At 45.2% G+C, this 27,661-nt stretch overlaps 2 protein-coding genes across 4 annotated transcripts in view; one reads left to right on the top strand and one right to left on the bottom strand.

The window, feature by feature from the left end:
• Positions 1 to 25,606, top strand: part of LOC307116464 (uncharacterized protein) — a 204,750-nt gene extending 179,144 nt beyond the window's left edge. For all 3 annotated transcript variants that reach the window (XM_079800482.1, XM_079800481.1, XM_079800480.1), the window contains exon 5: positions 25,567 to 25,606. The gene's annotated coding sequence lies outside the window, so the exon portion shown is untranslated. The remainder of the gene's footprint in view (positions 1 to 25,566) is intronic.
• On the bottom strand, positions 311 to 23,496 carry LOC307116023 (uncharacterized protein). The gene is made up of 5 exons (XM_079799640.1): positions 23,359 to 23,496; positions 20,049 to 20,298; positions 13,477 to 13,603; positions 6,920 to 6,993; positions 311 to 6,050 (listed from the first exon to the last, which is right to left on the bottom strand). The coding sequence occupies exons 2-5, from the start codon at positions 20,061 to 20,063 to the stop codon at positions 4,368 to 4,370; spliced, it is 1,899 nt and encodes a 632-aa protein (XP_079655766.1). The 5' UTR covers positions 20,064 to 20,298; positions 23,359 to 23,496; the 3' UTR covers positions 311 to 4,367.
• Positions 25,607 to 27,661: the final 2,055 nt, after the last annotated feature.

The raw sequence follows: 27,661 nt of genomic DNA, 5'->3' as shown, positions 1-27,661 counted from the left end.
CATTTATAAATTTGTAAAAGCTTTAAGTCATTAGCTGGAAAATAAATAAAGATGGTGAAGATGAGGCCTTTCAAATTGGCTGTCTTGGGGAGTGGCGTCCATATTGGATCACCTCGTGTCTCCCTTCCCCCACCTCCTTCTTTCTTAGGGGGAAGATTCAGTAATGGTCTGGCATCTACTGTTTTTATTTTATTTACTTTTTTCAATTTTTATTTATTTTTATTTTTAAGGAAAGAAAAGATTTTTAAGATAAAGAATTATTGGCCGTTGCTGAGAAGTTCCTTTTATAAGAGGTGCAGATGGTATTATTAGAGACTTGCACCCTTCCATTGCAGGCTGTAAGGCCGTGGCTGCACCCCACTTAGACATTCTTAAACTCTCCTGTGCTGAATCAAGGCCATCACCAATTAAAATAGGAATTTTCTCTGGACCAAAAGTCTCATAATAATCCTGAAGGGCGTGTGGAAGGGGGATGGGAGTTTTCTTTAAGAATTTCCTCCCCCGTTTTAATAACTTCTTGAACGTCAGGGTCATGTGAGTGGATTTTTAGCATGTACAGGAATTTTTTCAGGGCCAAAGGCTTGATAAAAATCCTGTAAAGCATCTCCTACTCTAACCCATCGTCTATGATTGATGGTTCCTCCTAGGGGGAACCAGGGAATGCCCCATATCTGGTCGGCTGGATGGCTTTTTAGGTAATTATCCTCTCCCACGTAAGCCTCCGGGCTGTATAAACCCCACGCCAGGTCAGCCTGACTTTTCTCGCCAACTGTGAAATCAAAGCGGAACTTTCACCTTTCAATATTGCTCTTTACTCCCTTGCTTGCGTGAAACAGTCGGTAGGTATAACCCGCCTACTCGGACCCTCATAGACGAGGAAGATCCCTGATGTCCCCGTCCCGTAGGGATCGGGGAGGTGAACTCCTCGTGGTTGAGTCTATGAGGTGGACGACCTTACGTTCATAGCAAGCTCAAGGTTTGGAGGGCAATTTTACTCAGTGAGAAGCTTCCGACAGAGAAATCAAGCAGGGATACTAGGTCAAGTGATTCAGAGTCGTCACTACCGAGACTGGGTACCCTTAACTCTTCCCCAGTACGGTGAGGTGACTGCTTATTAGTGGGCTAGAGGAATTGACCCGAAAAGCCAATAATAACAGCCGAGCAGAGAGGGGTGAAAATGCTCCACTTACCTTACTCCGATCTGACTCGCGGCGGGTGCGCGGTGATCTAGGGCGGAATTTAATCCGAGGGTCGCGGAATTTAATCCGAAGGTCGCGGAATTTAATCCGAAGGTCGCGGAATTTAATCCGAAGGTCGCGGAATTTAATCCGAAGGTCGCGGAATTTAATCCGAAGGTCGCGGAATTTAATCCGAGGGTCGCGGAATTTAATCCGAGGGTCGCGGAATTTAATCCGAAGGTCGCGGAATTTAATCCAAGGGTCGCGGAATTCAATCCGAGGGTCGCCTGGCCAGGCCTTTCCAGTGGATGTTCTCGTCGGAGGGTCTCTAGACCACGTTGGGCGCCATTTTGCCCCGACCCGCGGGGCAACAACACGGACACCAGAGACGAACCTAAGAGAAATGAGACAAGGGACGCGGAGAATGGAGGCAAGACAAATGGGTTTCTGATCAAGCCTCAAATTTTTATTCTTACAGCGATGCCTTATATCCAAGTCAGGGAGTGGGAGGTGGGGCGCGGGGAGTGAACTGTGGACCTATCAGTGCTTGCCAGCAGGGGCTGCAGGCAGGGGAGGGGGTATGAGGAAGTTCTAGAAGGGGAGATGTCTAGGAGGGATAGGGGCTGAGAGGATCATGTGGACTTAGATAATTTGGCTAAGGTCGTAAAGGGTGTTGACTAAAGATAAAGGATGGGGCGGTTGAAGGGCAGCTATGCGAAGAATGCTTTGTCCTCAGGCATGAGGAAGTAAGCCAATGGTGAGGACCAAGTTTCCATGAGGTTCTGTTTCATTAGCTTACTAAAATAATGTTAGAATTAATTTGTCATTGACTCTTGGCTCCTGACAGGTGAGGGCATGTGTGGGTGTGGGGTGGGGGGGTAATGGTAAGATATGTACACATATAATACCTCAATAAAAAAAAAAAAAAAAAAGAATGACCAACATGAGGCTACATTCAGGAAAGTGAGAATAAAACCTGTTTAACATGGGCTAATCCCACCCCAATAAAGCAATTACTGATGTAACATTGAGAAATTGTTAGGTTTTCCAATGATAATCAGGACAAGAAAAATCATTCCAATTAAAAGTACATAGATGCCAATTTGTGGTATTCCAAAAGTTCATTTTCATGTTAAAAACTATAGGTGTCAGCATGAGAACCCGAGTGGTGGGCTTCCTACTCCATGAAAATAAAGCAAAATATTCACAAATTCTAATGTCAGTCATTGTATTAGTGAATTCCAAACAACTGAGCAGAAGCTACACAGGTTTGAGGGGCTGATGTGGGACAGGAAGAGCTTTACATGCTGTGGTCGTAGCACTGCAAAAAGAATGACAGCCTAGAAGATAAAGTGATAAACCAGAGAGAAACAGAAAATAGAAAATGAAAGAAATAGAATAAATTTTTCTGAGTTCAGCCAGCAGTGCAGCCTGGGAAAGGTGTCCTCACTCCACATGCAGAGTTCATGCCGATTCTGCATCCTGGGTACAACAATGTCACTGGTATTGCAATACTCCTCTTCATTACAGAAAACCTGTTACACAGACAGCACTGTCCTGAGTGTACTTCCATTCACCTAAACATCATAACCACAAATGGACATGCCCTCATAAACTTTTCTTCTGACCACATTGGCACAGAAAAGTAACTTTGATGACATCATTAATAAAGAAACACTCAAGAACTATTTTAAGAGATTCTTTCAATAGTGTAATTCTCTAATAGAAAAAATGTGCACCTTACACTGTATCCAATATTCCATGGAAGTCCATATAATATACAACAGATCACAGATCTTTAAGGCAGAAACAATCAACCTCATGACTTCACACATACACCAGGAATAACACATAGCAGCATCAAGTGATATGGGAGAAGAATCACATTAATATTTCCTTCTCAAAATACTTCAAGGGATTTCAATATAAATAACACTCTAAGTAATTGTACATATGGAAACAACAATTCTTTTGATATATTCAAGCATACAAAATATTACCTAACTACATTTAAAGTTTGGGGTACACTGTGTAAGAAACATTGATTAAGAGCAATACCTGAAAGTCATTTTGGCTACCTATCTAGTATGAAATCAATAATACTTGAAAATTCATAATCCATTATATACTTGGGTCAAGTGTTTACATTTTAAAGTCACTTTAAATAATCGATTTCTTAGAATTTTGTAAACTGAGTATTTTGAACAAGTGCTCCCTCCTATATCATGAATGTAGAATTTCTACCCAATTACAATTCCTAATATTGACTGAGGCTGTAGATCCAACTATATGATTTCCCACATTCTTCAGTTTTAAGGTTTCCCTCTAGGATGAATTCCAATGTGAGGAGTAAGGTACGGGTATTGATTAAAGACTTTCGGACAATGTTTACATTTGTATTGTTTCTCTTCAGTATGAATTCTGATTTCAACTAACTTTTGTATACTGAATAAGCTTTCATACATTCTTTGTATCTGCCAGGCTTCTATCCAGTAATAATAATCAGATGTTGTATAAGATATAAATTAGGATATACACTTTGACATATGCCTCATAATTGATAAGGCCTAATTTTATCATTCTCAATGAAGATTAGACCTATGGTTAAATCTTTGGCCAAATACTTTTATTATTTGTTTCTCCTTAGAATGATTCTTAAAATGTGGACTAAGTTTGACCACACATTAAAGGCTTCCTCAAATTTTCTACAACATAGGCTTTCCTCAACTATAAAATCTCTGATGTTCAGTAAACTTTGATCTGAGGGTAAATGCTCTAGCCCAGTGGTCGGCAAACTCATTAGTCAACAGAGCCAAACATCAACAGTACAACGATTGAAATTTCTTTTGAGAGCCAAATTTTTTAAACTTAAACTTCTTCTAATGCCACTTCTTTAAAATAGACTCACCCAGGCTGTGTTATTTTGTGGAAGAGCCACACTCAAGGGGCCAAAGAGCCGCATGTGGCTCATGAGCCGCAGTTTGCCGACCATGGCTCTAGCCCATTCCCTAGTTTTGTAAGGTCTCTCTTTAGTATGAAGACTCTCAGGTACAGCAATACATAATAGCATGGAAAGGCCTTTTTATATTTTGCACATTAATTTGGCTTCTGCCCAGTGTGAATTCTGTGATATTCACTAAGTTTTCCCTGGTAACACTTCCAACACTCCTCACATCTATAAGACTTCTCTCAACTATGAACTCTCTGATGATAAGTAAGAGATGAAGAATGGCTAAAGGCTTTGCCACATTCCCTACATTTATAAGGCTTCTCTCCAGAATGAATTCTCTGATGTTCATTAAGGGAGGAGGAACGGCTAAAGACGTTGCCACATTCTCTACATTTATAAGGCTTCTCTCCAGTGTGAACTCTCCGATGTCGATTAAGCTTTGTGGACTCACTGAACGCTTTGCCACATTCCCTACATTGATAAGGTTTCTCTCCAGTGTGAACACTCTGATGCTTCTTAAGGGATGAGGACTGGCTAAAGGCTTTGCCACATTCTCTACATTTATAAGGCTTCTCTCCAGTATGAACTCTCTGATGCTTAGTAAGGACTGAAGAGCTGCCAAAAGCTTTGCCACATTCTCTACATTTATAAGACTTCTCTCCCGTATGAACTGTCTGATGCTTAGTAAGGTCTGAGGACCTGCTAAAGGCTTTGCCACATTTTCCACATTTATAAGGCTTCTCTCCGGTGTGAATTCGCTGATGACAAGTAAGGTGTGAGGACTCTGTAAAGGCTTTGCCACATTCTCTACATTTATAAGGCTTCTCTCCAGTGTGAACTTTCTGATGTCGATTAAGCTTTGTGGACTCACTGAACGCTTTGCCACATTCTGTACATTGATAAGGCTTCTCTCCAGAATGAACTCTCTGATGCGTAATAAGGTGTGAGGAGCTACCAAAGGCTTTGCCACATTCTCTACATTTATAAGGCTTCTCTCCAGTGTGAACTCTCTGATGATAATTAAGGGATGATGTTTTACTGAATGCTTTGCCACATTCCCTACATTTATAAGGCTTCTCTCCAATGTGAATTTTCTGATGAGAAGTAAGGAATGAGGAATTCCTAAAGGCTTTGCCACACTGTTCACATTTATAAGGCTTCTCTCCAGTATGAACTCCCAGATGATAAATAAGGTGTGAAGACTGGCTAAAGGCTTTGCCACATTCTCTACATTTGTAAGGCTTCTCTCCAGTATGAATTCTCTGATGACAATTAAGGGATGGTGCCGAAATGAATCCTTTGCCACATTCACTACATTTATAAGGCTTCTCTCCGGTGTGAGTTCTCTGATGATAAGTAAGGTTTGCGGACCATCTAAAGGCTTTGCCACATTCTTTACATTTATAAGGCCTATCTCCAGTATGAACTCTCTGATGCTTAGTAAGGACTGAAGAGCTGCCAAAGGCTTTGCCACATTCTGTACATTTATAAGGCTTCTCTCCAGTATAAATTCTATGATTTACAGTGCAACCAGACAGCCAATTACATGTTTTACCAGAATCTTTACATGTATAAGGTTTTTCACCACTATGGATTTTTTTCATTTTATTTAGATTGAATACTTGACTGAAGATTCTACCACAAGGATCCCATTTGCAAGCCTCCTCCCCAGTATGAATATTCTCTTGTTCATTATAATTTGAAGATTGCTGAAAAGACTGGATACATTTACTTCCTTTGTGTGTCTTCTCCACAACAGGAATAACCTGATGTATACTGTGATTGGACATTTGGTCAAAGACTTTGCCACCTTTATAATGGTCCTCTGCAAGCTCACTTGTCCAATGATTAAGATATGACTCTTGCTTAAAATGTTTCCAATGTTTAATCCATTGATAACTGCTATCTTCTTTATGCGTACTCTGGTAATAATGGGAGATAGAAAGACCTGTAGTGAGATTTATAATTTCATTAAATATGTACACTCATTCCATATGTACCATTTTGTGATACTCATTAAACCAAGATGGTTGTATAAAATAGCTTTCCTAATTTATTGAAATTATAGATAAAAAATAAATACAAAACATTTATTGTCAGAGGAAGAAGAATGAATCCTTGTATAAAAGATTGCCAAATTGCCCAGCCAGCATGGTTAAGTGGTTGAGCTTTGACAGATAAACAAGGTCATGGTTCCATTATCAGTAAGGGTTCATGGCCTGACTGCGGAATCAGTCCCCAGTGGGAGGCATGCAGGAGGCAGCCAATGAATGATTCTCTCTCATCATTGATGTTTTCCTCTCCCTCTTTCTCTCTCTTACTCTCTGAAATCAATAAAAATATATATTTTAATTTAAGGAATCATAAAAGATTGCCCAATTGAGCATATTTTAACTTTATAGGTACGTTATAAATCCATACATTTTAGATATCATTGCATGAAAGTTTAATTCCACCCTACATTTTAAATAATTCAAATAAATATTTACACTAGAGAATATGTGAATTCCTAGCTTTTGCAGATTTTCTTTCCAAGAATGCTAAACAATAAAAAGTTGTTGTCAATCTTCACGTACAGAAACACAATGATCTGCCAATGTAACTGACTTTAAATTGGAAGATTTCCCAAATGCATAATACACCTGACTTCTTTAGGTAACAAGCATTTCATTGTAAGTGTTCCAGATTAGTTCTGTTTATATTAATATCCTCCCTTCTCATCACATTCTTCCTCAAATTCCAAGGCTTTCATTAAGTGTACATTATCAAAGTGACACCTTTTACATCTTACCAGTATTATTTCAGGGAATAAATCTTGTATTTCAGGCTTTGGCATAAGGACCTGGTTATCTTTAGATGACATAGCTGAAAAAAAGAACACACAAATTTTTAAGTTTTGACAATCAGGTCAGTGAACTTTGAAGTTAACAGCACGTATTCACCAAATGACATTTTTGAGTACTCCAAGAGCATGAAAAGAATTCAATCAAAGCTCAAGATAGGTACAATGAGGAAAACTCACATCAAAGAGGGACAAAGAGTTCCTTATATTTTCCAATGATACCTGCTCAAAACCCCTGGCACACAATGGCAATATTATAAAAACACTCCCAATGCCCAGTTACTTCGCTGGAGAGAGAGCGATGAGGGAAGTGCATGTTCAATGTCCTCCCTATTTTGAAGCTTCTTGAACAACAAGTGTCTGTTGTGCATGACACAGAGTGCGAACGGAATGGTAGTACACGATGAGTGCTCTGTAGTGGCTGCTACAAAGAAACAATGAGAAATTGTCCGAGAACCACAAAGACTGTGGTTCTAAAGATGTATATCAAGACTGAAAAGATATCATGGGCCTGAGAAAGAAACAGAGACCATCTCAACTGGGAAATTAAACAGAGAACCGAACCAAGAACACAATACTGAAAACAGTATTGACAGAAAGTAGAATTGGTTCCACAGATGGTTATTATTTGTTTCCTAGTATAGAAAGTATGTTCAAAAGCCTGCTTGTTTACAATTCCGAAATCTCTACAAAGTATATTAAGTCATGCATAGAAACAGAAAAAGTGTACCATCAGAAACACAAAATAAAAGTAATCAAATGGGACCACATTAATTAAAATATATTAATTACCTGAAAAAGAATGGAACTAAATATCTTAAAGCCAAAAAGATGGGGGGGAAAAAGACAACTCCATTATATAACCAAAGTAAAAATACGATTAAAAAAGTACTTTATAAAGAACACACCGAAAGGTGAAATTGAAAAACATAATACCCGAATTAAAAAACACAGTAGAATCAATAACAAAAGACATTTTCAACTTAGAACATCAAAGAATTTTCCATAAAGTGGTGGCTCAGTGGTTGAGCTCCGATCTATGAACCAGGTGGTCACACTTTGGTTCCATGGCAGGGCACAGGCCTGAGTTGAAGGCTAGATCCCCAATCATGCAGGAGGGAGCCGATCAATGATTCTCTCTATTCATTGATATTTCTATCTCTCCTCTCTCTCTCTTCATCTCTGAAAATAAAATAATCAAAGAACTTGTACATATTTAATCAAAATTTAAATAAATTTAAAATAAAAAAATCAAAGAACTTATACATATTTCATCAAAATTTTAATTCATTAAAATTTTGATTAAGAAAAGCCAATAAACATGTGGAAATATGAAGAGAATTTAAGGAATTCCTAAGACACTAACAAGTCGACATCCAAGAGGACACCAAAAAGGATTAGATAGCTTATATAAAAAAAATTAATCATTTAAGATCCTGATAATTGGAGAATGCGACATACAAATGCAAGCAGTTCAATGAACTCTAAGTAGAATCAATATAAACGTGAGAACAGATAAAAAAGAATGAAAATATCATGAATCTCACAATACAATCCAAAAAGCATATTAAAACATAACTTTTCATGGAAAAAACAGCTCCTCTATGATCATTAGGGGGTTTCTAAGCAGAATACTATTGGAGGCTAAAAAGGACACGAAATAGAACACTGAAGTGATAAATGAACAAAAACCATCCAACAAGAATACTGACAAAACAGATCAACAATAGAGAGGAAAAAACTTTTCCAGCTCCAAAACTCTTTCATTATTAGACCTTCTCATTACTAGACCTGCCCTATAAATAATCCTTAAGAAATATACTCCTGAAAAAAAATACTCCTGGAGGTAATTTAAAAATTCTACAAAACACTAATAGATGAAAATATAAAAATTACTTGTACAAGGAAAAATATAGAGAAATATAAAAATCTGTGGTGTTCTAATAAAGAATCACTATCACTTTGATTTCTCTTGTGGAACTTTAAAAAATAAAAGGAATAGTTGGAGCGGCATGGCTCAGTGATTAAGAGTCTATCTATGAACCAGGAGGTCACAGTTTAATTCCTGGTCAGGGCACATGCCTGTGTTGCGGGCTTGTTCCCCAGTGAGGGGTGTGCAAGAGGCGGCCAATTAATGATTCTCGCTCATCATGGATGTTTCTATCTCTCTCCCCATCTCCTTCTCTGAGATAAAAAACGTGTCCTTTAAAAAAATAAAAAATGAATAAATTAAATCTTAAATCTCTGCTATGACACAAGGCAAAAGATAATGTGATATCAACTTATGTGGGTGCATGAGTAGAAATGGCAATCAGCAGAGATTTGTATGCAATTGACACTATGAGTTTAAGGTACGTTGTTATAACCTTAAGATATTTTAAGTAGTTCTCATGGTCACAATCAAAATAGAAAATAAATAGCCTGAATTGGTTTGGCTCAGTGGATGGAGCGTCGGCCTGCGGACTCAAGGGTCCCGGGTTCGATTCCGGTCAGGGTCATGTGCCTTGGTTTCGGGCACATCCCCAGTGGGGGGTGTGCAGGAGGCAGCTGATTGATGTTTCTCTCTCAACGATGTTTCTAGCTCTCTCTCCGTCTCTCTTCCTCTCTGTGGAAGGTCAATAAAATATATTTTTTAAAAAAGAAAATAAATAAAATGATCTCTGCTAACAGGTGACAGAATTCTGTATTGTACAACACAGACTCCAAATTTCTATAAATACAGATGTTTAAAATAATTTTTTTAAATGATATATAGAACCACCCAATGAAGTTAGCAGTGTTCCTGTAAGGTAACAGAAATACAAAATAACAAATTAAGTATGTGTTTACATGAATAACAGCATAATTGAACTACACATGCAATAATCTTAAACTGCAATGCTAACAGTATAAGCTGTCACAAGTACCCAAGGTTGTGACATTCAAAGAAGTCACTATCACGTCCCAATGACACTTTTTACAAAATTAGCAAACCTCATCCTAAATGTGATATGAAATGACACAGGAAACCAGGGAACCAAAACAAAGTTGGGAGAGACAATATAAGCTTAAAGGCATCATGCTTCCTGATTTAAAAAAATATTTTAAAACTGATGTTATCAAGAAGTATAATCTAGCCCTAATCAGTCTGGCTCAGTGGACAGTGCGTCAGCCTGCGGACTGGAGGGTCCCGGGTTTGATTCCGGTCAAGGGCATGTGCCTTGGTTGCGGGTGTATCCCCAATGAGGGGTGTGCAGGAGGCAGCTGATCGATGTTTCTCTCTCATTGATGTTTCTAGTTCTCTATCCCTCTCCCTTCCTCTCTGTGAAAAATCAATAAAATATACTTTAAAAAAAGAGTAGAATCCACACATTAAGACACAGGTAAATAAAGGAGCACGGTAGGCCCTGGCCAGTGTGGCTCAGGGTTAGAGCATCATCCTGTGCACTTCAGGGTGGTGAGTTGAAAGCCCGTTAAAGGACACATCCCTCGGTTGCAAATTCCCACCCCACCTGGGTTGAAATGGGAACAGAAGGGGGCCAGTCAATGTGTGTCTCTCACATCGATGCTTCCTTCTCTCTCCCAGTCTTTGCTCCCACCCTTCCACTCTCTCTGAAAAGCAATGAAAAAAATGTTCTCATGTGAGGATTAACAAAACCTACAAAAAAGCACTGTAGAATAAAGGGCCTACTTACAACTTCACACGCATGAGGTAAAATAATATTCTACAATGGTGCTTATATCACAAAAGAAGGGATATACTCACATATACAAATAGTGTTGAGATAGTTAGATGTCTACATGTAAAAAGAATGAGGGGAGTTTGAAACATAAAGCTAATAATAACTCAATCTATTAAAATAAAAGTTATAGAAAAGTTTTTGTTTTTTTAAATACATTTTTATTGATTTCAGAGAAGAAGGGAGAGGGAGAGAGAGATAGAAACATTAAGAGAGAGTCATTGAGCCCTAGCTGGTTTGGCTCAATGGATAGAGCATTGGCCGGCAGACTGAAGGGTCCCGGATTCGATTCCAGCCAAGGGCACATGCCTGGATTGTAGGCTCAGTCCCCAGTGGAGGGAGTGCAAGAGGCAGCCAATCAATGATTCTCTCTCATCACTGATGTTTCTATCTCTCTCTCTCCCTCTCCCTTCCTCTCTAAAATCAATAAAATATATTAAAAAAAGAGAGAGAGAGAGAGAGTCATTGATTGGCTGCCTCCTGCATAGCCCCTATTGAGGATCAAGCCTGCATCCTGGTCATGTGCCCTTGATTGGAATTGAACCCAGGACCCTTCAGTACATAGGCCGACACTCTATCCACTAAGCCAATCTGGCTAAGGCATATAGAAAAGTTTTTATGACATTTTATTTTATACTAGAGGCCCAGTGCACAAAATTCGTGCATTGGGGGGGGTGTCCCTCAGCCCAGCCTGCACCCTCTCCAATCTGGGACCCCTTGAGGGATGTCCGACTGCCCGTTCAGGCCCGATCCTGGTAGGCTTTTGGGCAGGAGCGGAGCCTACCAGGATCGTGCCTGAACAGGCAGTCAGACATCCCTCTCACAATCCAGGACTGCTGGCTCCCAACTGCTCGCCTGCCTGCCTTCCTGAATGTCCCTAACCACTTCTGCCTGCCAGCCTGATCACCCCCTAATCACTCCCGTGTCAGCCTGACTGATGCCTAACTGCTCCCCGGCCTGCCTGTTTGCCCCTAACTGCCTTCCCCTGCAGGCCTGGTCACCCCTAACTGCCCTCCCCTGCAGGCCTGGTCCCCTAAAACTGCTCTTCCCTGCAGGCCTGGTCCCCTGCCCCCCCCCCAACTACTCTCCCCTTGTAGGCCTGGGTACCCCCGCCAACTGCCCTTCCCTGAAGGCCCGGTTGCCTCCAACTTCCCTCCTCTGCCGGCCTGGTCACCCCTAACTGCCCTCCCCTGCAGGCTTGATTGCCCCCAACTGCCCTCCCTTGCAGGCCTGGTCCCTCCCAATTGCCCTCCCCTGCTGGCCTGATCGCCCACAACTGCCCGTCCTTGCAGGCCTGATCCCGCCCAACTGCCCTCCCCTGCTGGCCATCTTGTGGTGGCCATCTTGTGTCCACATGGGGGCAGAAATCTTGTGTGTTGGATGGTCAATTTGCATATTACTCTTTTATTAGATAGGATTGTAGCACTGAATGGAAAGGTAAATAAATAGTCAAAAGGCATTACACACCATATTAAAATAACTTCACATTAAAGCAAATTGTTAGTGCAATAAAAATACAAGCTGTGAAATGTGAAAAAATTTTCTACAAAGCAGATTACCTGATAAGTAGTTAATATTCAGAATATACATGAAAAAGGAAGTAACACAACTTTAAAAATGTCCAAAGCTATATGGTTAACTAATTTACAAGATAGAAGGCAAGAACACACAATAGGTAAAGACAGATTCTTCATCAAGTAGGGAGACAAAAATGGAACAGATACATGCAAAAATAATAAAACTAGATCCCGTTTATAGGCCATGAACCAAAATGAACTCAGCATGGATTAACAACTAAAATATAAAACCTGAAACCATAAAAACACTGTCAGCATTGTCAATGAACTTCACCATCACTCTTAAAAATACTGGTTTGAATGTATATTCCTAGGCATAACAAAGAAGTTAAAAAATAAAGAAATGAGACTACAAAAGAATAAGTTTGCCATACCAAAAGAAACCACAAAATAACAAAAACAACAACAGCCCAGCAATGTTACATCCTCAAAAAAATAAAGATCCAAAATATGTGAGGAACTCACCCAACTTAATACCAACAAGACAAACAACATTATTGAAAAATGGGCAGAGGACCTGAATAGACATTTCCCAAACAGGATATAAAGATGCGCAATAGACATATTAAGTAATGTTCAACTCATTCATCACCAGAGAAATGCAATGGACACCTCCATGAAATACCACCAAACACTTAACAGGATGCCAATCATCCATAAAAAAAAAAGTATTAACAATGAAGTGGAGAAATGACAACATTCATACACTCTCAGCAAGATTATAAACACACTATATGCCCAGTGCACAAAATTCGTGCACTGGGGGCGTGTGTCCCTCAGCCCAGTCTGCACCCTATCTAATCTGGGACCCCTCGGGGGATGTCTGACTGCCGGTTTAGGCCCGATCCCTATAAGACATCCCCCTCTCAATCCAGGCCTGCTGGCTCCCAAACGCTCACCTGCCTGCCAGCCTGATTAACGCCTAACTGCTGCCCTGCAGGCCCGATCGCCCCCAACTTCCCTCCACTGCCTGCCCAGTCGCCCCTAACTACCATCCCCTGCCGGCCTGGTCACCCCCAACTGCCCTTCCCTGCAGGCCTGATAACCCCCAAATGCGCTCCCATCATGGCCCAGTAACCCCCAACTGCCCTCCCCTGCTGACCTAGTGGTCCCTAACTGCCCTCCGCTGCTGGCCTTACAGATGTTAAAATAATATAAGAAACCAAACCCTGCGGGTGGAGTAGGAACTCAGGAAGGAAGTCAACCTCACCCAGGAAGGCCATGTTGCTGTAGTTCTCCAACATCACATCCAGGTACAACTTCTGCTGACCTGGGTCCAGGCATTTCCACTCCTCCTGAGAGAAATCTATGGCTACATCCCTGAAGGTCAACAGTTCCTGAAAGAAAAGACACATTTACCAAGAGGTCACCAGAAGAGTTCATAATGTCACCCAACATGAAAACAGAGTCAAGACAAGAGGTTTGGACCTAGGGGGTATCCTGAATTATTCAATAGATCACTTTGTCCCAGTAACATTCTCTGATGTGTTTTCTGACACTGACACATGAGGATGACACATGCCCACAAATCCACGGTACAGATTATGTTTCAGGAAAATAAACTTTAAAATTAAGGCATGCTAGCCTGGGACCTGAAGGGTCCCAGATTTGATTCCGGTCAAGGGCACATGCCTGGGTTGCGGGCTGCGTCCTTCTGGGGCATGCAGGAGGCAGCTGATCTATGACTCTCATCATTGATGTTTCTCTCTCTCTCTCATCCCCTCTCTCTTCCTCTCTGAAAGCAGTAAAAAAAAAATTTTTTTGATATTTCATTGATTTTTTTACAGAGAGGAAGGGAGAGGGATAGAGAGCTAGAAACATCAATGAGAAACATCGATCAGCTGCCTCCTGCACACTCCCTACTGGGGATGTGCCCGCAACCAAGGTACATGCCCTTGAGCAGAATCGAACCTGGGACCCTTCAGTCCGCAGGCTGACGCTCTATCCACTGAGCCAAACCAGTTAGGGCAATAAAAATATATTTTAAAAAAAATTAAATCATGTACACAGGCACCTGGATTTCTGAGTGCTGTATTTCCATCACTCCGGGTCAGTGGTGTATATTTCTCAGCAGGAAATACCATGCTGGTGGGAAGTATATGGACTTCTTCTCAAGTGTAAAACAGACCACAAGGAAATGAACATCTATCTAATAATAGAGTAGTATGCAAATCATCACTCCGCTACACTCACAAGCCACGCCCACCAGCCACGCCCACCATTCAATCTGAGTGAGTATGCAATTAGACTGAAAACATGGCGGCAGCCCCGCCCCCCAGCCTCTCCAGGTCTCTGGGAGTTGGAGAAGTCAGGCGCCAGCGCCTGAGGCTGGCTGCAGCCACAGAGACCAAGAAGCCGCCTGCCCCATGATACCAAGCTGCAGCCAGCCTCAGAAGCCTCAGGTCCGCCTGCCCAATGTCCTGGGGAGACGGAGAAACTGGGCCCCAGCACCTGAGGCTGGCTGCAGCCACGGAGACCAAGAAGCTGCCTGCCCCGTGATCTCAGGCCTCAGCCAGCTGGAGAAGCGGTTCACCCCACGTCCTGGGGGAGACAAGAAACCAGGTGCCAGTGCCTGAGGCTGGCTGCAGCCCGGGAGATGAAGAAGCCGCCTGCCCTGTGATCCCAGGCTGCAGCCAGCAGCAGAAACCTCAGGTCCGCCTGCCCCACCTCCTGGGGGAGACTGAGAAACCCGGCCTCAGCGCCTGAGGCTGGCTGCGACCTGGGAGATGAAGAAGCCGCCTGCCCCGTGATCCCAAGCCGCAGCCAGCTGGAGAAGCCGCCCTCCCCACGTCCTGGGGGAGACAAGAAACCAGGTGCCAGTACCTGAGGGTGGATGCGATCTGGGAGATGAAGAAGCCACTTGCCCTATGATCCCAGGCTACAGCCAGCTGGAGAAGCTGCCCACCCCATGTCCACCCGCCCCACGTCCTGGGAGAGATGGAGAAACCGGCACCAGTACCTGAGGCTGGCTGCAGCCCGGGAGATGGAGAAGCCGCCCACCCTGCGGTCCTGGGCACCAGTACCTGTGGCTGGCTGTGGCCTGGGAGACAGAGAAGCCACCCACCCTGCGGTCCTGGGCATCAATAACTGCGGCTGGCTGTGGCCTGGGAGACAGAGAAGCCGCCCACCCTGCAGTCCCAGGCACCAGCACCTGCGGCTGGCTGTGGCCTGGGAGACAGAGAAGCCACCCACCCTGCAGTCCTGGGCGCCAGCACCTGTGGCTGGCTGTGGCCTGGGAGAAAGAGAAGCCACCCACCCTGCAGACCTGGGCACCAGTAACTGTGGCTGGCTGTGGCCTGGGAGACAGAGAAGCCGCTCACCCTGTGGTCCAGGTGCCAGCACCTGCAGCTGACTACAGCATGGTAGATGGAGAATCCGCCCACCCTGCAGTCCCGGGCCCAGCACCTGTGGCTGGCTGTGGCCTGGGAGACAAAGAAGCCGCCCACCCTGCAGTCCTGGGCGCCAGCACTTGCAGCTGCAGCACAGGCGAAGCCCCCTGTCCACCATCCCCTAAGGGTGCAGCCAGCCTGGGCGCCTATGGCTGACCAGAGGGAGAGAAGCCCGGATCCTGGGTGCCTGTGGTCAGCTGGAGGAGGGAATCCTGGGTACCAGGTGTGGGCCGAGGCAGAGGTAGTTAGGGGCAATCAAGCCAGCAGGGGAGCAGTTAGGGACAATCAGGCTGGTAGGCAGAAGCAGTTAGGGGCAATCAGGCAGGCAGGTGAGCGGTTAGGAGCCAGCAGTTCTGAATTGTGAGAGGGATGTCCAACTGCTGGTTATCCCATGAGGGGTCCCAGATTGGACAGGGTGCAGGCCAGGCTGAGGGACACACTCCCCGCTGCCCCCCCCCGTGCACGAATTTCGTGCACCGGGCCTCTAGTCTGTATAAATATAGATTGTGATCCAGGTTCTAACATGTGCCTTGTGTTTCCACATGTGTAACAAGCTTACTTTTTACTTGTGATTTCAATGTTTCTGATCCATGTTCTAGATTCTGAATACAGAGAAAGTGTAAACACAGAAAAAAATTCATACAGAACTTTGAACTAAAAGGTTTTATTAATGTAATTCAATTCTCATGGAATAGCACATATAGGAACCATAATCCTAGTGGGAAAGTTACTATGAGTAATCTTAAAATAAGATTATTCTGCCTGGTCCAGCTGGTGTGGCTCAGTGTTGCCTGCTAACCCAGGCACGAAGAGGTCACTGGTTTGACTCCTGATCTGGACATACAACCAGCATGTGGGCTCAATCCCCAGTGTGCGGTGTGTAGGAGGCAGCTTATCAATGATTCCCTCTCATCATTGATGTTTCTCTCTCTCTCTCTCTACCTCTTTTCCTCTCCGAAATTCATAAAAATGTACTTGAGGGGGAAAAAAAGAAAAAATAGCTGAAATAAAGTTAACAGTTTAGGCTCAGAGACACACATTTTACAACTATGAAATCAAGATGGTTTAGTGATTTTGTAAATCTCTTGAATGTATTTGTGTATGATCCACTTTGTGTTTTATGAACATAATGAGAGAAACATAAGGATAGAAAACAAGTTAGATCTTTAGTTTTGTTTTGTGGTTGTAAATCCTCTCCTGGGGAGATTTATTCCCATGGATTTTTAGGGAGGGGAAGGCAGGAAGGTTGAGGCACAAAAGGGAAAGGAGACAAAGGGAGAGAGAGAGAGAGAGAGAGAGAGAGAGAGAGAGAGAGAGAGAGAGAGAGAGAGAGAGAGAGAGATATCAATGTGAAAGAGAGACAGAGACACATGGATTGGTTACCTACCACAGGTACCTATGACCTACTTGCCCTGGACCAGGAATCAAACCCTCCACCACTGATCCACAACAGCTTGGTAAACTAATTTTTCTTACTAGTACATTTCTTTCAAAAATTTTATGCAACATTTATACTATGTTGTAAAAATTCAATGGAACTGAATATACATTAATACCATTCTTGAAAACTTTCTAGAAAATACAAAAAAGTGATGGCATTTGCACAACTTTATTAAATCTCTATTACACCCTTATTCCTGAGAAAGGCAGATACTAACCCTACAGTGAGGGGAGCAGCTCTGCCACGTGAACACCAGGTGGGCTGAACAATGGGCATCAGGTGACTGAGGTACATGGAAGGTCAGGTCACCACTGCTGTGACATTACTGGCAAAAATACATCAATAAAGAAATAATTTTGTGGAAATTATCACAAATAAACTTTAATTTTTGCAAGTGCCAAACCACATGTACCTCTCATGTTCTGTAAGCTAATAATAGTACATTTATCTACCAAGTATTCGTACTTATCCAGTGAGCAAGTCTCTTCTATTTGCCCTTCTATTCAGAATTTTATGAATTATTCTGAGATGTGCATCCTCTTACCCCTGATCTAGAGCTGATGCGGCAGCCACTTGAACCTAAGACCTACATTTGCCTTCTTCAGTGATATGTGAGCCTCTGACCCATCCCAGTAGGGTTGTTAGACATGGCTGCCTTCCAAGCTTTATCTGTCACAAAAGGAATGTTCTGATTAGTTGAAAGTCACTAAATAAATATGGGAATGCTTCCTGCTTTCAAAATGAATACAGACAAGGCTCTGGGACAAAGGAGGAAATTGTAGCCCGGCCCAGTGTGGGTGAGAGGTAGAGGGCTGACTTATGAACCAAGAGGTTAGGGTTGAATTCCTGGTCAGGGCACCTGGTTGGATTCCTGGTCAGGTTTCAGACTTGATACCCAGTGCAGGGTGGGGTGCAAGAGGCAGGTGATCAATGATTCTCCATCCTGATTGATGTTTCTGTCTCTATCTCCCTCTCCTTTCCATTCTGAAATCAATCCTATCTAATAAAAGAGTAATATACAGATTGATCATCACTGCAACACACAATATAGCTGCCCCCATGTGGACACAAGATGGCCACTACAAGATGGCCAGCAGGGGAGGGCAGTTGGGAGGCACCCGGCCTGCAAGGGAGGGCAGTTGAGAGGGACCAGGCTTGCAAGGGAGGGCAGTTGGAGGTGATCAACCCTGCAGGAGAGGGCAGTTAGGGGTGACCAGGCTGGCAGAGGAGGGAAGTTGGAGGCAAACAGGCTGGCAGGGGAGCAGTTAAGCATCAACCAGGCTGGCAACGGAGTGGTTAGGGGGTGATCAGGCTGGCAGGCAGAAGCAGTTAGGAGCAATCAGGAAGGCAGGCAGGCAAGCAGTTGGGAGCCAGCAGTCCTGGATTGTGAGAGGGATGTCTGACTGCCCGTTTAGGCCCGATCCCACTGGGCCTAAACGGGCAGTCGGACATCCATCAAGGGGTCCCATATTGGAGAGGGTACAGGCTGGGCTGAGGGACAACCCCCTGCCGTGCACGAATTTCGTGCACCGGGTTTCTAGTAAAGATATATTTTTAAAAAGAGAGGTAAAAAAAAAAAAAAGAAGAAGAAAAGAGATAAATATAGAAACTGCTGACATTGACTATCCTTCATAATAAAAAGGCAATATGCAAATAACCATCACTCCGCTACGCCCACGATTAGGCGGTGGGAGGCTGGGGGGCGGGACTCGGGGTGGCATATCCGGCCATTGAGAGGTGCGGGACTCCCGCCCCCCCCCCTGCCTCTCAACGGCTGGATTGGCGGCCGCTGAGGGGGGCTGCCTCGGACACCCTGGACACCCAGCTCCGCTGCCATCGGAGGCGGGGAGCCGGTTGTCCGCACCCGGATCCCCTGCGCAGCTCCGCTGCCATCGGAGGCGGGGAGCCGGTTGTCTGCACCCGGATCCCCTGCCGTGCTCCCCTTCATCAGCGCCTCAAGCCCCAGCAGCAGCGGCAGCGGCTGGGGATGAGCTGGTGATCCCAACAGCCTGGCCGCTCAGTGGCGGCGGCGGAGGCAGCATTGGGCCTGGGGACTGGCGAACAGGCAGAAGATGGCCCTGATCGCAGGAGGCTAGGCCTAGGGACCCTACCCGCACGATTGAATCGTGCGCTGGGCCTCTAGTCCTATATAAAACTCTAATAGGCAAATTGATCAACCTGGGGAACAACTAGTTGTTATGACGCGCACTGACAACCAGGGGGCAGTTGCTCAACACAGGAGCATCTGTCTCACGAGTGTTCTGAGTTGAGCATCTGCCCCTTGAGAGAGAGGCGACCGGTTGCTGTGGTGGCGGGGGGGTGCGGCCAGCAGACGGTCCCAGGCCACCAAACAAGGCGGGTGGTAGCAGGGACTCGCCAATTGCCCCATCAGTCACCCACAGATCGGCCCTCATTGCCGGCCAAGCTTAGGGAAATGCCTGGACTCTAGCTTATGGATTTTGTGGTCAATCCTGATTCTCATAACTTATAACTGTGTGACAAAGCCAATTACGTAATTTCTCTCTGCTTCAGTTTTTTGACTCATAAGATGAGGAAAATAGTACTACTGCCTCAGAAGGATCATGATATGTACTACCTTTTATAATCAGGGCAAAAAAATGTAGCTGCCCATATAACGGCAAGATGCCTTTCACCTGTATGAAAAGTATGGTCACTGGGGCATGCAGTGTCCTGGATTGCAAGAGGGTTGTCCAACTGCCAGTTGTTGGACATCCCCCAAGGGGTCCCAGAGTGCAGGTGGGCGCAGGACAGGCTGAGGGACCCTCTACCCCTTGCATGAATTTTGTGCACCAGGCCTCTAGTAATGAATAAAGTAAGGAAATAAGGAAAGAAAAACAACCTGCAAAGGCAAGAACATCCGAAATAGAGATATTAATCACCAGATGTTAGAGAAAAGCAAACATAGCTTCAGACCCAGGACACATCCTTTACCTGAGAAGCAGCCATGTGGTCCTGGTCCTGATGGGGTCTGAGTTGCCTTCTCAGGTGACACTATGTTGAGGAGTCACAGAATGTGCCTTCAAAGACATCAGCACAGCCTCTTAATCAGCTCATCTCACACATACAGTCTGAAGGACCTTCTAACCGTTGTCAAAGGAGAGAGTCAGGAACAATGGAGACGACACTGTGAGGTGTTTTAGTCCATCTTCATGTCTCTCCACTCAAAGGCATCCACAAACTCCTACAGAAATGAAAACATTAGCTGCTATCCTGACCCCCAAACCAAACAGAGCACCCCTTTTACTCCCCTGAACAAACCCTGCTCCTCACTCTCACGAAGGAGTCCTGCAACCCTCCTGCTAATCCCTGTCCTCACCTTCCATCACCTGGTGCACCTGAGTAACCAATGATGCCCCACCCAGAGCAGCTGTCCACCTCTACGGGAAAGTACACCTGAGGGCATTTCCTAAAGCTCCTCAGGGGATCTGAGAAGACCCAGAGAATTTATCTCAGGATGTTTGTAAATAATAAATTAAACGTCAGACATTCAAAAAGTAAATCCATCGATAAAACACACACACACAGAAAACACCACAGCAACAAAGCTAAGGCTTCTAAGATTCCTTGAAAAAGCATCACATGGTGACAGACACAGGTCACCTAGTCGTTGCCATCCCAGGAAATGACAAGGGACCCAAGAGACAAGTCTCTCCCCTCTGAGTGAATAAGGGAAGCAAATTATTATAAAACTAGAGGCCCGGTGCACGAAATTCATGCACTGGAGGGTGGTGTCTCTCAGCCCAGCCTGCACCCTCTCCAATCTGAGATCCCTCAGGGGATGTCCAACTGCCGCTTTAGGCCCGATCCCAGGCAGTCGGACATCCCTCTCACAATCCGGAACTGCTGGTTCCCAACCACTCGCCTGTCTGCCTGCCTGATTGCCACTAACCGCTTTTGCCTGCCAGCCTGATCACCCCCTAACCACTCCCCTGCCAGTCTGATCGATGCCCAATTGCTCTCCTGCCAGCCCGATGGCCCCCAAATGACCTCCTCTGCCAGCCCAGTTGCCCCCAACTGCACTTCCCTTCTGGCCTAGTCGCCCCTAACTGCGTTTCCCTGGAAGCCTGGTCGCCCCTAACTGCTCTCCCCTGCAGACCTGGTCATGCCCAACTGCCCTCCCCTGCTGGCCTGGTCGCCCCCAACTGCCCTCCCCTGCCGGCCATCTTGTGGTGGCCATATTGTGATGACATGGCCATGGCCATCTTGTCACCACATAGGGGTGGGCCTCTTGTGAGGGTGTGACAGTCAATTTGCATATTACCTCTTTATTATATAGGACTCCCAAGTTTTATAAACTGGAGATTTGTCACTGTCATTCAAATCTGCATAACTAAAACAATTCAGTTGTTAAATTAAGTATATAGGCACACCTAGGTGGCATGACTCAGTGCTGGAGGTTGGACCTATGAACCAGGAGGTCATAGTTAGATTCCTAGTCAGGGCATTTAGCCAGGTTGCATGTTAGATCCCCAGTTAGGGGCATGCAAGAGGCAGCTGATCAATGATTATCTCTAGTCATTGATTTTTTCTCTCTTCCTCCTTGCCTCTAGGGCAGTGGTCGGCAAACTCCTTAGTAAACATAGCCAAATATCAACAGTACAACGATTGAAATTTCTTTTGAGAGCCAAATTTTTCAAACTTAAACTATATAGGTAGGTACATTGTTATTAACTTAGTTAGGGTCCTCCTCAGCTCGCCTTTGCTAAACACTCAAGGGGCCAAAGAGTTGCATGTGACTCTCGAGCAGCAGTTTGCTGACCACTGCTCTAGGGAATCAATAAAAATATCTTTCAAAAATATATATTTTAAGCCGAAACCGGTTTGCCTCAGTGGATAGAGCGTCAGCCTGTGGAATGAAAGGTCCCGGGTTCGATTCCGGTCAAGGGCATGGACCTTGGTTGCGGGCACATCCCCAGTGGGCGGTGTGCAGGAGGCAGCTGATCGATGTTTCTCTCTCATCGATGTTTCTAGCTCTCTATCCCTCTCCCTTCCTCTCTGTAAAAAATCAATAAAATATATTTTAAAAAAATATATATATATATGTATATATATATATATACATATATATATATTTTAAAAATACACACACACACACACACACACACACATTTCCACAAACCAATACAAAACTAAATCATCCACACCCCATCAGCTCACCCCTCACCCAGATCAGGGTCCCCTCCTCCCACTACCATGTATTTCTGTCCATGGGTCTGTCTCTGTCTCCCTGTTCCCTTTCTCTCCTCTGTGGTCTTTTCCTGTGTCCCCCCCTCCCCTACTCTTTCGCCCCTTTTCTCTCTGTCCCTACACCCAGACCATGAACCTCCTGAAACCTATTTCCCTTCCGGTGCTCTTTCTCCTGGTCTCTGATCGCTCCATCTCCACACACGTCCGCGTCTGTCCCTCCCCACGCCCGTGTCCCCGCTGCTGCCCGGTACAGTCTGTCCTGCTCCCCACAGCTGGGGACTCCGCGCTGCTCCCCCTCTGCTCCCTCCTCCCTAAGCCCCCCTTTCCGTCCCTGCACTCGCTCCCCAACTCTTCTCCTCTGAACCAGTGTCTCCCTCTGACCTGCCTCCTCCTGTGCGGCCCCCACTTCTCACCAGGACCCTCTCCCTCTCAGCTCCCCTCCTCTCTCTGGGCTCCCCTCCCCCTATTTCCCCACTTCCCTCCTCCTCAGGCTGCTTTCCCGAGTTCCCCCCTCACTCCCACCATCGCCGTCCAGTCCTCCCACACCCCTATGGGCCCCTCTGTGGACCCCTCACCGCCCTTCCTCCTCCCACGTGTCTGTCTCTCTCACTCCCCCTCCTGACCCCCCAGCCCGGGTCCCCGCCCCCCGCAGTCACCGCCCCCACAAAGCCCTCCCTGCGGGCAGGTCACCTCTTCTGGGGACACCGCGTTCTTCCCCTGAGCCCCTCCCCATGGACACTGTGCTCCCCGGGCACTCAGACCCCTTATTAATGGGGGGGCCTAGGAAGGCGGGGTGCAGACCCCCAGGCCGGAGCCATCCGGGCTCTGTGGGCGGAAAGCGCCGGGCGGGGGAGGGGCGCAAAGGGCGGGAACCCCCTGACCCAGACTCCCAGCCCCGCGGGGGGACCGGCGGCCCCGGGGATGGTTTTCAGCAGGAAAACCACGCGGCAGGCGGGGGGCCACAGCCACAGGCGGAGAGACCGCGGGCCGGGCCTCAGTTTCCCCCAAAGGAACGCGGCGCCTCCACTGCGCAGCCGCCCGGGACCGGACTCACCGCTGTGAGGGGCTCCGGGGCGGGGACCTCACCACGGACTTCAGCGCCCGCAGCGCCCTCAGCCTTCCCTGCGGGGAGGGGGCGGAGAGCAGCGGCTTTAAAGCACAGACACCTCCTCAGGGAACCGCCACCTTCCCCTCCACAGCCGCTTCCGCGTCTGCCAGGAACTGCGCATGCGCCTCCCTGCGGGATGGGCGGGGCCAGCGCCTGAGCTGAGCGGCTCCGCGGTGGGGGCGGGGCCTGTGCGGGGACAGAGGGCGGGAGGGCGGGGCAGGAGCGAGGGGGCAGCCCTGGGTCCCTCACCTCCTCCCACAGGGACAGCCCCTCCTGGGGGAGTTCCCCCGTCATTGTTGGGGTTTGGCTGGTGACGCGGCTGTGACAGGATTCACCAGGGAGAGAAGAGACAGGAGCAGAGAGGGCGGGTATTTTACTCCTTTAAAGGGAGGAAAGGGCCAGGTGCCCTCTGATGGCACAAGGCTCCCCAGATAGAGGGGCTGTTCTTTTATTGGGGTGCTAGCGAGTAGATGGCAGCTGTGGCAAACACATAAAAAAAGGAGGAAGAGCTCTAACAGGTTTTGCTCAGTGGACAGAGCATCAGCCTTCGGACTCAAGCATCCCAGGTTCGATTCCAGTCAAGGGCATGTACCTTGGTTGCAGGCACACCCCCAGGAGGGAGTGTGCAGGAGGCAGCTAATCGATGTTTCTAACTCTCTCTCCCTCTCCCTTCCTCTCTGTAAAAAATCAGTGAAATATATATTTTAAAAAAATGGAGGAAGAATCTGGAATTCACACATAAGTTTTCCAGATCCCAGAGGCTGTGCTTAGAGCTACTGGCTGGTTTGCCCTTCAGCTGCACATGTCCCGGGGAGGTGTCTTTCGCAGGTAACACATTCTTACAGTGAAGTTATAGAGAAATGAAAAGGCGGACAGATTGGGTTTGAAACCAGACACTTTCTGCCTCCAATTTCCCTGGATCCTTAAACCCTCAGTGAGCAGAGGGGAGGGGAAGGGCAGCCTGCTCTCAGCCTCTCCCTGTCCCCCCATCTGAATAGAGAGGCAGCTTGAGTTAGGGAAGCAGGTGGATGGGGTGTCAGAGACAGACCCATTGGGAAACAGATTTTAATTTATATACTTTCCAAGGGATAAAAACTGTCCAGTTGGAAGTTGTGGTCTTTGAAGTCTTTGTATTTGGAAAGGCATTTCTACATGAATATTTTGACTTTAGTAGTCCCTATAACATAGTTAATGATACACTGATATTAATGCAGAATGTCTCCTGTTAGTTTTCCTTATATTTGGGAAACAAGACAATTTTAAAATCTACAATATTTAAAACAGAGTAATAAGAATAATAACTATGATCAGTATACATAGTCCCATCACCATTTTTAAATTTTGATTATTTTCCAGTATTTTCATGAATATAGGTATTCATTCAAGCTTTATAAATCTTTATTTACTTTAAAGATATGACCTGGTTAGAAATCTGTAATTTAGAGTAAGTCAGACCAGAGGATTATGTTTAACCTATATAAATATTTTATTGCTTTAGTCCAAAAAAATATCACCTCTTCGTATTGCCATTGGATGCCAAAAAAACACACCACATATAATAAACAGATAAACACATTAAGACAATCTATTCTACAAAGACAGTATAAGACTTGAACACTGAAAATGACACAACAATGCTAAAGAAAGCAGATACAAATAAACTGAAAGACATTCCTTAATATGTCCAAGTGTCTACACATAAATAGATTACCTAGTCAAGGCAATTTTGACTGTAATTTAAGCAAATGATATTCAGAAGAGGCGAATTACTTCAAATATAGGAAAGTTGGAAAATTTACTTCTTGACACTGAAAAACATTTTACACAGCAACAGTAACCAAGTGGGTGTGATCCTGGATTAATACAGACACATACACCAATGGAATGGAGGAGTATGCCCTGACAGAAACCCTGATGAAGCCTCACCTGCATCAAACAGGAGCCTTCTTTGTGGGAGAGGATCATCTAATATGAAGTATGTTTCGTTGAAAAATATTCTATCTATACATAAAAAGCAGGACATTCTCTGCAGAGTGAGTAGACATGATTGAGAATAAGCCGAGTTCTGAGAGCTTCAGTTTTCTTGGGTGTTTCTTTTTTCTTTTTGTCCAATAGCAATGACTCTTTCAAACTTTCCATCTATATCAGCATAAGCATTTATCCTATACTAGAAGCCTGGTGCACGAAATTCGTGCACGGCGGGGGGTTGTCCCTCAGCCCAGCCTGTACCCTCTCCAATCTGGGACTCCTCAAGGGATGTCTGACTGCCCGTTTAGGCCCGATCCCGGTGGGATCGGGCCTAACCGGGCAGTCGGATATCCCTCTCACAATCCAGGACTGCTGGCTCCCAATTGCTTGCCTGCCTGCCTTCCTGATTGCCCCTAACCCCTTCTGCCTGCCAGCCTGATCACCCCCTAACCACTCCGCTGCCAGCCTGGTTGATGCTTAACTGCTCCCCTGCCAGCCTGTTTGCCCCCAACTTCCCTCCTCTGCCAGCCTAACTGCCCTCTCCTGCAGGGTTGATCACCTCCAACTGCCCTCCCTTGCAAGCCTGGTCCCTCTCAACTGCCCTCCCTTGCAGGCCTGGTCCCTCACAACTGCCCTCCCTTGCAGGCCTGGTCCCTCACAACTGCCCTCCCTTGCAGGCAGGGTGCCTCCCAACTGCCCTCTCCTGCTGGCCATCTTGTGGTGGCCATCTTGTGTCCACATGGGGGCAGGATCTTTGACCACATGGGGACAGCTATATTGTGTGTTGCAGTGATGATCAATCTGCATATTACTCTTTAAGTCACACATCTTGAAGCATCTAGTATCCCTATTTTCCCAAGTGCTACAAATTACCAACCAAAATACAAAGATCCCAGGGGGAAAACATCAATCTCTGCCTTCATGTCCAAGGATATTTGCTTTGTATACTGTACTCAGATCCTCCTACTTTGCATCAATAAACGTTTACAAGGGTTTTATCCTTTTGATAATTTGACCCCTTTATCATTAGGAAATATCCCTACATTATTATGGTCTCTCTTTCAAAGTCTGTTTTGCCTGAAATTAGTATTGCACCCGGCATTTTAAAATTTTCATTTCCATGAAATCACTTTTTATCCCCCAAGGTAGACTTTTTTCCTTTATTGGATTTCCAAATTTTAGAAAAAGGCTGTAAAGCCATCAATTAAGTGGTTCACATAAAAGAGAGGCATCTTTACCTGAGGTTCCCAGCAGGCCTGCTCTGACCTGCTCCAGCTCCTTCCACAACTTTCTGGGCATTGAAACACTGTATGTGCTGACTTCACTCAAAGTCAGTGCTCCCACAGGGATCAGGTAACTCTGAGCACGGTTATCCTCATGCCTATTACATGTCCACCGTCCAGGATTAGACCTCTCACTAGAGCAACCTTCTCTGCAGAATAGTTTCTTTGGGGCCCAAAGGTAGACATGAAATAACTTTTTTCCAACACTTTACTTTCATGCTGTGTTTTTTATCTGAAGTGGGTGTCATGTAGACAGCATATGTAAAAGTTTTCTTTTCCTATCCATTCAGACACCCTGTGTCTTCTGGTTGAAGCAGTGAAACCATTTATATTGTGAGTGAATACTGATAGGTATATAGTTATTGGCATTTTTAAAATTAATTAGTACAGACATTGTAGGGAACTTTAACTTCCCACTCACATCAATGGATAGGTATCCCAAACAAATAAATAAGGAAAAAGTGGTCTTAAATGACACAGTGGAAAAGATGAATTTTATATGTTTATAGCTGTGACTATCAATTGCAGTGTCACACAGGCAAACTGGTGTGCTGCAATAATTTTTTTTAAAAAGCAACATCTGACTATTTAGTCAATAGCACAGACTACATAACTCATAGATTTTTTAAGAAAGTAAGTGACAACAGCCAACACAGTAATAACTGTGGGGTGAGCATGAACCAAAACCAAACTTTTTTGGCAGAATGGCAAAATATGTATTTTGATGGACCACTGAATTACAGTAATTAGTTCATGTGTGCCATGAGAAAAAAAAATTAAAATCTCTGATTTGGAGATTTTCACCCCAATGTGGAAAAATAGGCATTCTGGACAAAATGAAAACAGAATGCCCTCTAATCCAAGGGACAGTGTCTGCTTCATCTCTTTTCCTAATGGCCAGGAAGAAAATATCTTATGTGTATTTTTTATCAACACACCTCCTCAACATTCCTCACAACAAGACCAAAAAAAAAAAAATGGAATTATTGTCTAGATGG

The sequence above is a fragment of the Cnephaeus nilssonii genome (genome assembly GCF_951640355.1).
Source record: "Cnephaeus nilssonii genome assembly, chromosome: 20".
NCBI lineage: Eukaryota > Metazoa > Chordata > Mammalia > Chiroptera > Vespertilionidae > Cnephaeus > Cnephaeus nilssonii.
Note: the sequence above shows the minus strand (reverse complement) of the source record. Positions and strands in the feature narration are given on the sequence as shown.